At 41.0% G+C, this 13,844-nt stretch overlaps 1 protein-coding gene across 2 annotated transcripts; it reads right to left on the bottom strand.

Moving 5' to 3' along the window:
• Nucleotides 1-432: 432 nt before the first annotated feature.
• Nucleotides 433-13,782, bottom strand: rbm18 (RNA binding motif protein 18). Of its 2 annotated transcripts, none has more exons than XM_035184512.2 (6): nt 13,500-13,782; nt 12,451-12,564; nt 8,373-8,499; nt 7,393-7,479; nt 4,160-4,260; nt 433-2,216 (listed from the first exon to the last, which is right to left on the bottom strand). In XM_035184512.2, the coding sequence occupies exons 2-6, from the start codon at nt 12,555-12,557 to the stop codon at nt 2,033-2,035; spliced, it is 606 nt and encodes a 201-aa protein (XP_035040403.1). In that variant the 5' UTR covers nt 12,558-12,564; nt 13,500-13,782; the 3' UTR covers nt 433-2,032. The 2 variants fall into 2 exon arrangements, with proteins under 2 accessions (XP_035040403.1, XP_035040404.1); XM_035184513.2 differs by having other exon boundaries at nt 7,399-7,479.
• Nucleotides 13,783-13,844: the final 62 nt, after the last annotated feature.

Here is a 13,844-nt window from a genome sequence, read left to right as displayed (position 1 = left end):
GCTCCCATGCTTTTAAAATCCCATTCGTGATTTCAGATCTTATTTTTCAAAAACTAAATATAGGTTATTTTATTCTTTAGAAATAAATTCTGCAAACACACAATAAGGAGAAGCATATTTAGGTAATGAAGGAAAGAAAAAACAGATAGCTACACAAACATCCATGCCACAATTATGACAAATTGATGCTCATTAAAATCTACAATGATGAAATAAAATTGAGTCATTTAACAATAGATAATCCAGATAATTACAGGATATGCACGAGGCCACAAACCGGTTTAGATCGATGTTTCAATCATTGGTCCGATTCCACAATTATCTGTCAATCTATAGTTCACAAACACCAAAACCTAAAAGAATACACCCAGACCCCCCAAAAATAATAATAAAGCTTCGTCATTATTCTGCAGGAGAAACGACTGTGACATATTTGAACGAACGGGGCCTTTATTTTGAAAACAGATAAATGCGCACACATGGCACAAAGGAACCGTTCAGCTGATCTGACGAACATCAGAGATATTCTGCGATCTGGTGAATTTACAACAACAAAGAAATCAGAACAGGAAACGAGTGGATGATGTCAAGAGGTAGGATTTGGTTTCTCCAGCGCGCGTGAAATAATGTTCTGTCATCTTGTTATCGATCCGTCTCCCTGCTGCAGTGTTATTTATCTTTCATATTAAGATGCAAGTTAAATATTATTAGTTAAAATATATTTTTGCCCTGAAAATGATTTTTTTTTTTACAGCCTCGCACTGCAGGTCACACAATTCAGATCACATCAACAACATCCCTGTGCTCCAGTAGAACAACACACAAAACAAGATTAAACCCACATTCAGTCAGCCTCAAAAGGATTGAAATTATTGACTCAAATGTTTTTGGGGATAGCACAAATTAAGAAAATATTTAATATTCCAGTAGAAAAAAAGAAGGAAATGGGGCTTAAAACATAATCAGTGTTTAAAATAACCAGGATTAATCAATTATTACAGAAAATGTGGGACGTCATGGTAATTCTATGTGGTGGAAAACATTTATGATCCACGCTGAATAACAGTGGATCTGCTTTTATTTGTATTTTAAAGAGGTGAAGCGAGGTTACCGCATTTCTTAAGATCCTATTCTTTAATATCAGCAACAGCGTTTCGGGCTGAGGGCATTTTAATGTTGCTATAACAGCACAACTCATTTAACTGAATCTTGCGTACAACCTATAAAATGTCATGAAACCACACGCTGCGGATGAGATATTCAATTACCTTTAATTGAAAATGAAAATAAAAACAATCTCCATGCCACATAACGTTTGTAAAAATGATTGGACTGCAGTCGTAGAAAAATTGGATTCAAGAAAAAAAAAGAAAAAGAGCAAATTATTCGGGGGAAAAACACGACACTTTACACGTAACAAACTGCTGCTCACACTAATTGTCGCTGAGTGGCTTCTCATTTAAACTCCATTAATACAAACCCGTTATAAATCCTATTTGCTTTCTCCTGGTTTGACGTCTTGAATCAAGACAAACACTGAAAAGTGAGGACCTCTCATTTAAATAATTTGATCTGGAAGTAAAAAAAAAACCCAGAATCTAATAATAATAATAATTTCTCTTTCCTTTAGTGCCTGCAAACCACAGCTGGATGATGCACCTGTGTTAAGTCTCTGTAACAAAGTGAAAGCACGAGAGTGGTGAGGGATCCAACCTGTACAGCAGTCAGGTTTGGGGGCGTCATTGAAGACTAAATGATAACTAATTATGTACTGTAACCAAAAATAATCATAATAATAATGATCGAAGCAATTCCAATAGGGTCCGTGCTGAGTGCTTAGGCCCTAATAATAAAACACTTTAGGTACTTCTCCATGATTACTCCTAAAAGAGTCAAAGTTCTGAAAGGAACAACTTCAAAAATCTTTTATTCCCAGATAAAGTCTGTATAATATCTACTGTATAGAGTCTGTTTGTGTGTAGGCAGGGGGGCTGAGCTGTGGTGGTGGTGGGGGTTGTCTCGGAGCATGGGGTCATCTCCTAAACTTGCGGAAGGGCCTGCTCTGGTTGTTGTGGTGGGATTTATTGTAGGGCTCCCATCGTTTCCTCTCTGGCGGTTTGTTGTGAACGTAGGCCGACGGGCCCGAGTAGTCATCGTCTGGGTTCTCATCCATCATCTGGAGCTTGGCCTCGATGGCGCGGATTTTAGCACTCGTGCTGGAGGAGGGGAGGGGAAAAAGGAGAGAGAGAGAGGAGATGTGAGGTGGGGAAAATACCAGTGTTGGACTTGAGGGTGAGAGTCGGAGTGAGTGATGGACAGATCTCGGCTCGTGGCTGAAGGGGGAAAGAAGAGGAGTTATTAGTGCTCTCGGTATTATGGAGAGAAATGAGGGGAAAAGGGGGACCGAGCGAGAGACTGCGAGAAAATCTGAAGGAGCAAGTGAGAGGAGGTTGGGAGAAAGATTACGGTGCAGGTGAGTGAACGAGGAAACAAGTGAACGAGTAAGAGCGAGGGAACACCTAGAGGGGATATCGGTGGACAAAGCAGGAAAAGACTGTATATATTTCCTCCCCTGTTCTGTGCGGAGAGTGATTTTGAAGTTTACACTAGAATCAAAGTGTGCAACCTTTCCTGAGAAGCACCGCCGGCCAACGCTCTGCTACACACACCGGATTGTCTCGGCAAGAGTTGACACCGCGAGCACAAGAGGCCTTTTACTGACTTAACAGTGCTCGATGTGACTGGCGTGCTTACAGTGTGTGTGTGTGTGTGTGTGTGTGTGTGTGTGTGTGTGTGTGTGTGTGTGTGTGTGTGTGTGTGTGTGTGTGTGTGTGTGTGTGTGTGTGTGTGTGTGTGTGCATATGCTGATGTCAGGTCGCAAGTGTAGCCACAACAACGAAACACGTTGTAATTTACTTTGACAGAACTTTAGCGTTTCCACCCAGAAGCTTTCGGAGCCAAAGTGTGAGTCCAGATGAACTCAACTTGAACTGAGGTTTGTGGCGAAACGCAACGAGCACTCAGAGCTCCGCTGTGATCGTTTCAGGGGCCGAGCTGGAGGACAGAGGAGGATGTGTGGAGGTAGGTGAGCGACACAGGTTAATGAAGGAGGCAAGTATGTTCAAAAAGGTGTTTGTGCCAATCGGAACACAGCTACAGGTTAAACGTACGATGTGTAACTTTGGCCGGTAGGGGTCTCTCCATCAAAACAATAACAAGAGAACCGAGTTTAATGATGTCATGAAGCAGCGTGAGAGTTGAAAATGTCCCTGATGCCTCTCAGGTGCAAATCATGTTTACGGATGAGGTAATGTTTTCAAGTTTTATTCACGTTATGCAGCAAAGCCAAATTGATAATTGTGATCCATTACGAGCGAGCAATACGAACACAGCTAACTGGCTAACTGGCTAGCAGTGCGTTTTTCCTTAATCATAAGTTGTTTGACCTGGAAGTTGTAGCAATTGCAGAGTAAAGAGAAGAACACAATTAAAAGGCGACCAAAATTCCATGTCCTGTTACCTTAAATAAAATGTTGGATTTCTCTCGGTTGGAAAATTGTTGGAAACATTTTTTAAATATGCAAACAAGTCAAGAAAACATATAACAAAGGTCTAGTTGTTTTTAAACATTTTGAAGAAGAATTGTTACATATAATATCTTTGAAGGGTTTATAGCTAGGGACATAACGCTACGCACTTTTGGACAATGTTTCCTCAAAGGCGTTTATGGCGTTGCACCCATGAAAGTGAGAGAAAGTAATGTGTGGAAATTGAAAGAGCTTGAGCGTCTCGCTCGTTCAACATCGTATTTCCGCTGCATGACGTGCATGTGAATGTAACAATGCCAGTTTCCGAGAGTTACAGAAATTGCCAGAGGAATGTTGTTTCAGATGCTGTTCGATCGTCCAACACACACTTAGCTTAGTAACTTCTGTCTCAGGCAATTGGTTAAAATGACATTTAGGAGAAAGTAGAGGCAAATCATTTATTCCTTAAGTTTACTGCCAGACAGTTTCTAACCGTGTCACGTAATCTCGTTGGAAAGGTTCAGTCTTCCTGTCATTTGGTTGGTTTATCTACTATAACAGTGTTTTCACATTCAACACTGTACACACGGTAACAGCAACGATTAGAGCGGTGTTGTGTGGTTTGTACCAACCTGAGGTGATTGGCTGTTAAGGCTCCGTCCTCTCCGGCACCGCTCGACGACGGCTCCAGGCTCGGAGGCATCGTCTTGTCGTTACGGAAACCTTCAAACCTCTGCAGATGACACACACATGGCCCAAACAAAACAAAAACAAAAAAACACAAACAGTGATGGACACAGATGGAGAGACACAAACAAAGGGATAAATTCACAGGCGAGAAAGAGACATGTAGATAGTCACAGAAACAGACAGTCAGTGGGAGAGACTAAAAGATTGACGACTGTCCTGTTCAGGCCGAGAGTATCTAATGCAGATTGTGTGTAGATGATGATGATGATGATGATGATGATGATGTGGATTACAGCTCACACCCAGCGTCTAATTACATCTAAAATTTTGTTGTGGCTGATAAGATTGGAATTTTTGTTTCTGCTAAATACACAAAAACTTGAGCATCACTTGTTTTTATTGTATGTAGACAGCATCAGACCTCCTGATAAACACTGACAGCGGTTCTCGTCAGAGCCAACTCCAGCTTCCTCCCGCAAACATGAACGTTACTAAACTGCTGCATTGATTTTGTTTGCGTCTGGTCGAACAGACAGAAACCAAACGGGAGCCGTGTGTGCGTCCAGCTCACGGTCACGCCCTAAAAGGCATGAGGGAGGATAACATGGGAGCAGCTGAGGAGCAACAACCAACGTCTGCACTCATTCCTTTTCAAAACCCCCTGCCACACATCTCCACCAGCCAACACAGACTTCGTCAAACCTGTGGAGAGAAAAAAAAGAAAGAGACAAAAACAGGAGTCACATGACGAGTATGAGAGACATCCCCCCCCCAGCCATGGGCAGGAATGTGATGCTTGGAAATTATCTGACAGTGTCCCGGCTGCTGGACGTGGCACCGAAGTTACATACATGCACGAAAAGCACACGCGAGGTCTTACATTCTGTCCTGAGAAATAAAGAACATGTAAAGCCAAGAATAGGTCTAAAACAATGACCGCTCCACCAGCCAGGACCCTTCCCTTCCACCTATTTCTAAAGGCCTGGAGCTGGAATGCATCAAAAACATCCCAATAGCCGACACTATAAAAACCTCACAGCTGGATTTGAGTGTTGAACATGTAACAATGGCTGATTACAGTCACCAGACATTAAGGATGTTAACACAGCAGGTTCCTGATGATGTGGTTTTTGAAATTATAGTCGGATTATAATTCAATTCATGTGCAAATACATTAACTACGACTGCAGATAACATTTTATTTTTTATTAAACTGATGATTATTTTCTCAATTAATCAACAATTTACTTGATTTTAACTTTAACTAATTAAAATTGCTTCTTTAAAAAAGGGAAATATTCAAACTTATTTTTAAATATTTTGTAATTTTATCTTAAAAAGGACATATTAGCCGATATCAGAACAGTTGCCAATTAATGTTCTGTCGATTGATTGGAATCAAGTATTCATTAATTTTTCAATCTTTAAATGTGACACACATAATTTCAGTTTTTTAACCATCAACCCGACTGGGACTGGTGATGAAAACAAAGCCTGCATGGCCGAATCTGGTTCATTTACATGTTGGATGCATGTTAATTACTGTACATCGTCCCTTTTCAATAAACATTCACAGACAATATGGCTCAATTTATCAATATAAAACAATAAGACACAATTGTTAAACAGTTGCAATATTTGATTTGGAAATTCACGGATGTTTGTTAAGACTTGGACCAAACACTTCAATACTAAAATATACATCAACATAATTTCCTCTCTTTCAATACAATGTAATTAAATCAAGATGTAAGTCCGGAAATCTGTCGACGACTTCAGCACAAACTGTTTCTGACTCACTTATCCCATCATGTCACTTGTGTGTCAGAGAGGCTGAATAAAAACTTAAAAAAGCCACTTTCATGGGATGTGTGTTCAATGACTGAGCAGAACGATAATCAAACTGTTAAGAAAATCCCAAGTGACTGCCACTGACTGAGAAAGTCTGATATATTTAACTCTTTCAGGATAACTGAACTTTTATAGTTTATCTCAATAAAAAGGATGAAGGAAAGTGTAATAAAATAATAAAAAAATAACACTTTTGCACCCAAACCAAAAACTGAAAACACACTCGTCCCGCATCTCACTCTCTCCCTCACTCTGCAGCTACACAAACACATGAGTATCCAGCAATCACTTTAAGACACAGTTGTCTGCGCTTCAAGTTTTATGCACAAAGCCCTAACACTAGTTTCTGTATGTTAATGGAACTTTTGGGATAAAAACTGCTAAAATCCACAGTTTATCACAGCATCAATAACCTGACCTTCTATTTTTGGTTGTAACGGTGGATCGAGCTCAGCCACAATCAATGTGTGAGCAGATTTATCCGACAGCGTGTTGTCTTAGAGTTGACCTTGACCTCACTCTACTATGTGTTTGTGTGTATGCGTGTGTATGTGTGTGTAGGGCGTGATTCGTCTCTATACAGGATATCCCTTCACCCATTGCCAGTAGGCTGTCCATTGTTAAGAGACATACATAAGCTTTGCTGGGATCCCACTGCTCTGCATACACTGACCACTGGAGGACTAATGTGAGAAATGAAAACTGACAGATGCTTTTAATAGCTTTTACCAGAGGTACAAGTGGTGTCCCAGTCAACAATGTTCATCTCAAGAATTATTGTTTATTTCTTTAAGATTTCCACTCTTTATGTCTTATCTCTGAAAGTCAATGATACAATCTCGAAAGTCAATGATACAATGTTTTGAATGCACAGCTGTATATTTCCTCTGGCTAACCTATAGATATGGATATACCAATTTATATTGAATTTTTTTTAAGTTTCCTAAGAGGTTGTTATCAAATCGTTATGACAAAGAAATGTAACTGGGGCTTCATATATTACAATTAAAACAAACTTTATAATCATTAATTAAGTAAAAAGAAAACACAAATACAACCAAATATATAAACATTTTATTTAAAAAAAATAAACCTTTTTTATGTAAAATTCAAACATGAATTGAAATCTTTTCTGCATTGATTATTGTGTAAAAGGAAAGTTCTCTGATAAGGCTGCGGTTGATAACGATACGTCTATGAAAGGTTCATATCGGCCGATTTCATCAGCCAACCTCTAAGTCAGGCTCTACTTTATATGTATTAATTCACTGAGCCATCAGGGTGTGCAAGATTTTAAATGTTGGAACAGGAGTTTGACACTCACCCTCACCTGTGCGTGCGCCCATCGCACAACCAGCTTCTTGGACAAAGCTAGCTTCCCATTTAAACACTGGATCGCCCGCTCTGCCTCCTGCAGGCACACGATGAAACAGAGGATCAGATCTTTTACAATTATGATTAAACATCAGCCGGGATGATTGATGAATGATGCACTCGAGTCATTAAATCATTAGTCCTCACAACAGAGAGACGGCAAAAACAATAATAGATGATGATGATGTGCCACTTCATACACGTAGACAACAACTGTGTGTGTTTCAGAGGCTGTGTGAGTAAATGCAGGTTTATCTGATCAAACGAGTGGCTTTGACGCTAAATTATATTTTTATGAAGTACTTCTATCTATCTGTGTGTGTGTGTGTGTGTGTGTGTGTGTGTGTGTGTGTGTGTGTGTGTGTGTGTGTGTGTGTGTGTGTGTGTCAGCGGGTTTCTAAGTGTGTGTGAGTGAGTTAGATAAACACACACTTCCTCTGTATATTCCTTTTGGGAGGGCGTCATATCCCACTGATAGATAGTAGCTGTGAAACGAGATGTTTATCATGATCCCTGAGCTCAGTCCAAAACAAATACTGCCCGCTGAACCCCGAGAGGCTGAGCCGACTATTGACTCCTGTTCTAAAACAAATGCAGTCTTGCCGTCCGACTTGATTTGATCAAATAAAACCTGTGATCGGAGTCTGTGTAACACAAATCAATGTAGACACGGTACAGTATAGTACTAATCCCCGTGATTGACAGGTAGTGGATTTAGTAATTTATTGAAATTTAAAAGAATTTATCTGTATTTACAAGAATTTTACTTTCAAAATGTGTGACGCATGTTGCATGTAGTTTTTATTAAAAGAAACATTGGGGATAGACACTTGAGATAAGCAGAAAGCTCCACATTTAGCGCATCTAAGATTAGTTTACACAAACATATATAAAATAAATTAAATACAAATCCCTTCATCTTGTGTGTACCTCTCTGGTGCTGAAGTTGACAAAGCAGTAGCCCCGTGGCTGTCCCTCTAAAGGCCCCGACTTGTGGAACAGGAAGTCAAACTGTTTCACCTCCCCAAACCTCTCCAACAACTTCACCAGGTGATACCTGCGGAGACAGAGGTCGTAAGACAGAAGAGAGGACAGAGTCAAATCATGGCTAATATGTAGGTTTAGCTTATAAGAATGTATTCAAACTTTAACATACATGATTAAAACATCCCTTTATGATTAAAAACATGCACTATGAACAGTTAGCCTGCATAGACCTGTACCCCACATTGGATTTGCCAGCCTGAACTCTGTGTCTGCATCAGATAGGGCTAATGAGAATGACAGCTTTCTCTCCATGACACCTTTTTAGCAGCGGGCCAGCTGGTGTGGCAGCCACTGACAGTAAATCTTTTATTGAGACAATGCTGAGGATACAGTAGCAGGACAATGAGGGAATAAAACAGAGGAAGCCTAAAATCCCCCCTGGGCACCGAGCTCCGCACAAACATCCACTGGCTGTGTGGACCTGCCGGAGACTGTTGGACTACACATGAACACAGATATGCTGTCACCGAAGAGATATGTGCGAGTGTGTGAGCACATGTTGCTGTCGACGAGCTGCCATGGGGGAAAAATAAAACATTATTATGTTGAGAAATGTCTTCAGGGTCACATATAAACTGCATTCATTGCCGCTGTATATGGCTGTAAAAAACAGGTGCTGTCTGCCTGTTTCCAAGACATGCTGAGCAGCAGGTCCTTATTTCATTTCACTAATCAACAGTGAAATTATAATGTGAAATTATAATAGTATATAATTTGGGATTTTATGAGGCCTGTTTTTCTCAGATTGTCGTCTTAGATCTCTGATACTTGTTGGGCTGCAGCTATGGACCAATCACATTACTGATTAGTTTGCAAATTATTCTCTTGATTCATTGTTTGTTCAATGACCTGTAAGAAAATTGATTAAAATATCTTTGAATACAAGGAAATAGACTGAATATTCATATACGAGAGGCTGGAGCCAGTGAGTGTTTAGCAGTTTTCCTGAAAATAACTTAACTAACAGAAGAAATCAATCACTTGTTTTTTGCAGATTTATTTTCTGCCAATCGATTATAATAATAATTTAACAGCTCATATACAGCGTCTTCTTCGGTCATTCTTAACCCCTGAGAGGTGCCTGGTTAAGACCTTGAAAAGAAACTACACATTAGTAGAGAAGAAAAAAACATTTAATTTCCTCTTTTGGCTGAATTGATGAGAAAATGACATTTTCTCATGTATCACAATATGAATGTTCCTCTAATTCATAAATTTATGGAATGTAAAAAGATATATAATATAAACATGTATCTAATGACAAATTCCAGTGTCTTTGTTTCAGTGCTGTAACCTTGTGTCCAGTCCCAAGAATGAATGCTTCGTATGACAGGACAATGGGGACAGGACAATAATCAATTATTCAACCTTTGATTGTTTATTGTTGTTATTGTTATTGTTAATCCTGAATGTGTGTGTGCGTGTGTGTGTGTGTGAGAATAAGATTCAGTGTGGGTCACTGAGGCTGACTTGTGGCTTTAAGCTACAGGTTGTACTAATGTCTTCCACCCCTCTACGACTCCCTCGGGGGCTTTAGGCCAAGGAGAATTTCTGCTTTTCCCAGACAACACCCTGTAAGGCTCCCATGTGAAGGTGGCTCTTCCTGCACTATAGGCTTATTTAAACAGGAAAGACTATACTATAATAAAGTTATTACTTATAGGACTTTGCTTCACTCTTACTCAAACAGTTTGCCCACCGCTGAACTTCTGCAACGCTGATCAGGAAATGACATGTCAGCCAAATGCAACAAAGCTTAAATTCTGTATATCAAGTAATATCACGTGTTTTAATACTGATATATATTCAAATAAATACATGCTGCACATCTGTGCATATGGGTTAATGTGCGAGGGATCACTCTAAGAACATTTTTGGATGCTGGTGAGCTGAACTACAATGGGCCGCTCCTCCTGGGGGTTGTAAAAACCACCGGAGGAAGAGGAGGAGAGGGGCCGAGGAAAGGGAGGGAAAGGTGGGGGAGAGGAAGAGTAAAGTTCAGAGAGGGGATGTTGGCGGCAAGGTGAAAGGTGGAGGAAGAGGAGGAGGATGAGAAGCCAAGAGAAGAGAGGAGGTGAGGAGCCAGGTAGGAGAGATACAAGAGCTCAGGAACCCACAAAAGAGGAAGGAAGGAAAGGGGAGAAGGATTTGATCCAAAAAGGTGCAGGTCAGAGGGGAGACAAAATTAGAGAGGTGGGGGGGTGAGGGGCTGCTTTCTGCCAAGGCTGCGAACTGTAATTTCTATATAAGTAAGATGATGGTTACAAGGGCTTCTATTAAAAACCACGACAACTTCCAGACACACAACACAACTTGTAGCATGACGGCCAGAAGGTGAACAAAGAGGAGGAAGGTGATGGATCACCACTAATGAGAAATTCCCTCTCCGAGCAACCAACAGAACAAAAAACATGGATATGTGGTGAAAACTGTGGTTCCACCTGCTGTGCTTCTGCTCGGTGAGAAAGGCAAAGACAGAGGAAAAGTCTCACTGGATGCAACAAGTACGTGGGATTTCTACGTCCGCGACAAGAAGCTCTGAGAAGATCATTTGAGCAACGTACTGCTTTATTGTAAATTCAAATTAACCACATTTTCTTCCAAATGACTGAAAATCTGAAAAAAAAACTGTCAAAGAAATAAAGCATCATCATTAATTAAACCTAAAATCCAAAATCTAAGTCTTGATTGATGACTCAGATACAATCTTGTAGCTCAAGAGATTAGATCTCTAATTACCCAAGAAAAAAACTTGCACAATAATTTTATTCACTATTCATTTAATATTTTGAAAGCAACCTGTGTTGTCCCATGTTTTGGCATCACACACTCATAGTCAGCACCTTGCATTTCCCACATTCCCCCTCCGCACTGAGAGTTTTGCCCTGACTTACCGGGACAAACAGAGGGAGCACTACGTATGCTATCCAGGAGCTAATTAATCTTCCCAATCAGCATCAGGGGCCACGGGCATTTCTCTTGTTTTCCCTCTATACTGTAACGTAGTGGGCTATTTAAGGAGAAGTAGAGCAGAGCAGGGAAAGGGGAAGGAAACGCCTGTCTAGACTCCCACCAGAGCTGCTGCCCATACATTCTCCAGCAGCCCCCACAGGCACACAAACACACCCCTCACCCCAAGAAAAAAAAAAACTACCTCCTCTCCATCGCATCATACGTAACAGGGTTCTCCAATCCCCCACACACACACACACACACAAACAACTGAAGGATGTCTACTTGTATACATTATGTCGTGTAAAGCAAGACACACAAATAATGATCACAGACACCTCAGTGTGTTGAAGCCTGCACCTCCACCAGCTGCCACCCAAACATCACCTGTGTATTTAAACATGCTTGTCCATGCACACACACCAACACACACACACCAGACTGACACAGAGAGAGTAAACAGGGCAGGTGAGTGAGGAATGATGGCTGCTCCTTAGCACAGCAGGTCTCCACGCCTCGCTGCCTCTCTTTCACACACCCAGCCCAGTCTGCTCAGTCTCAGGCTGCGACACACACACACATACTATGCACACAGTTAATCAATCATATAAGTGCACACACAATGTGTTGCCTCTCTATGAGGCAGAGGCAGGCGAGTTAAAAAGCACTGCTTCAGGTTCATATTGTAGACTACGCAACAGCCTCCTCAGATTCAACACTTATTGCTGCTAAAATCAAATACTAACTTTGTTGTTCACTCAGGTGCCGAGCTCACATGTTGAAATGTTAAGATTTTTTGACAAAATATATTTTCAATTTATATTCCAGTAACTTTTAAGGCCTTGAAATAGGATGATTAGATTGTATGTCAAAATAAATTGCACTGTTGTTCTAGTTGTTTTAGCTCTAATGTAAACAGAAGCATATGTATCAACATGTGACTGGACTCTTTAATAACCAATACTCAACACGATGCTGCAGTTTGTTGAATAACTGTGGGTTTACTCACTCTGTGATTTTGGGATCGATGTTGCCTAGCCACAAGCGGTTTCCATCATGGGACACACTCTCTGAAATGATGGAGGCATTTTCCACCGTCTCTGCTGCCGACGACATGTGGACTCTGAGCGAGGCGGGAAAAAGGAAGACAGAGATATTAGACTTTCAAATAAATAAAATTGAAAGTAGCTTTTTAAACACTGCGCTAGACAAAAGACATGAAGAGAGAGAAATGCTGTGCAGAAGAGTAAGCTGTTAATTGTAATATTAGAATATAATCTTACAAATTAGCACTATATTATATTTCTGAGAACCGTGGATAAAATGATTGATCAGAAGGCGTGTGGCATATTTAGACAACTGATCAGAAATAATCTGATCTGCTGTATATTTAATCAGTTATTGACATTCAACTCTCAAGACTGTGCATAGACTCAGTGTTGTATTGAAGGGATAAGGTCAAACTATCAAACCTGCATAGATTGGTAATATTGATAACATGTGGACAGTGCTATCATCTGAAAGATAAAAGTATAGAACCAGGTAATTTCTCAATCTGATTTCAATGTAAGACTAATTTCTGCTTTTAAATTATTGATATGAGATCTAAGCATGATGTTATGTGAAAGCATAAATGCTCAGTAAGTATGTTACATGGACACAAACATGTGCAGATCAGTGATTGCATGTCATAGAAACACACTGTCTCTGGGTTTATTTGCAGTTTAGATACCCAGCCTCTGTCAGGTTGTGATGAAGAGTGAGTTTTTTATTCTTCAGAGCCTCATTAGAACTACTGTGCTCCCACAAAACCTCTACACACAACCAACTTCTCTCATTTTTGACCTGCTGCTAGCTACCGTTAGCTTAGCTGACACCGGGCTAACTTATTAGCGTTGGCTGGTTAACGCGGGTGTGTGAAGCGAGACGAGCCTCAAACATCCACAGTGTCACTCATTCGGTCACGATCGTGTAAAACCTTCCCACGAAACAGTTAACAGTCGGGTTAAAATGGAGCAGCGGTGTTAGCTAGCAGTTAGCGGGCTAGCATTAGCTCACCTCCTCGTTCTGTCTAACCTTCCTCAAACAGCGGCTGGTTCCTTCAGCTCGACCCGCCTCTGACCCCACTGTCGGGAGGATTCAGCTGCGTGGAAACGTAACACGGATCATTATTGAGCGAGTTCTTCTTCTCTGTGCGCCTCCTGCAGAGCGGGTCGGTGATGCTAGCTGGGGCCGATGGACGGTCGCAGTCTGACAACAAAGGCGCGGGGTGATGACATGCTTTGTTTAGCTGGATGCGGCGTTAGGAGGGAGCGCTCGGTTTGTTCACCCCAACACCCCCTCTCTTCGCTGAGTGTCTCCGGGTGTGGTGGCACCCGGCCTCGGAGTGAAACCCCGCTCACT

Source organism: Hippoglossus stenolepis, chromosome 18 (genome assembly GCF_022539355.2).
Source record: "Hippoglossus stenolepis isolate QCI-W04-F060 chromosome 18, HSTE1.2, whole genome shotgun sequence".
Classification (NCBI taxonomy): domain Eukaryota; kingdom Metazoa; phylum Chordata; class Actinopteri; order Pleuronectiformes; family Pleuronectidae; genus Hippoglossus; species Hippoglossus stenolepis.
The sequence above is the reverse complement of the archived record's forward strand: the minus strand, read 5'-3'. Positions and strand labels throughout refer to the sequence as shown.

Bases quoted from the DNA above. Each gene is read 5' to 3' on its own strand.
- rbm18 (XM_035184512.2), bottom strand. From the start codon at position 12,557: ATGTCGTCGGCAGCAGAGACGGTGGAAAATGCCTCCATCATTTCAGAG. The intron at 4,261-7,392 runs GTGAGTGTCAAA...TGTCATCTGCAG, and splicing joins GGGCGCACGCACAGGTGAGG to AGGTTTGAAGGTTTCCGTAA. The intron at 2,217-4,159 runs GTTGGTACAAAC...CCCCTCCTCCAG, and splicing joins TTAACAGCCAATCACCTCAG to CACGAGTGCTAAAATCCGCG.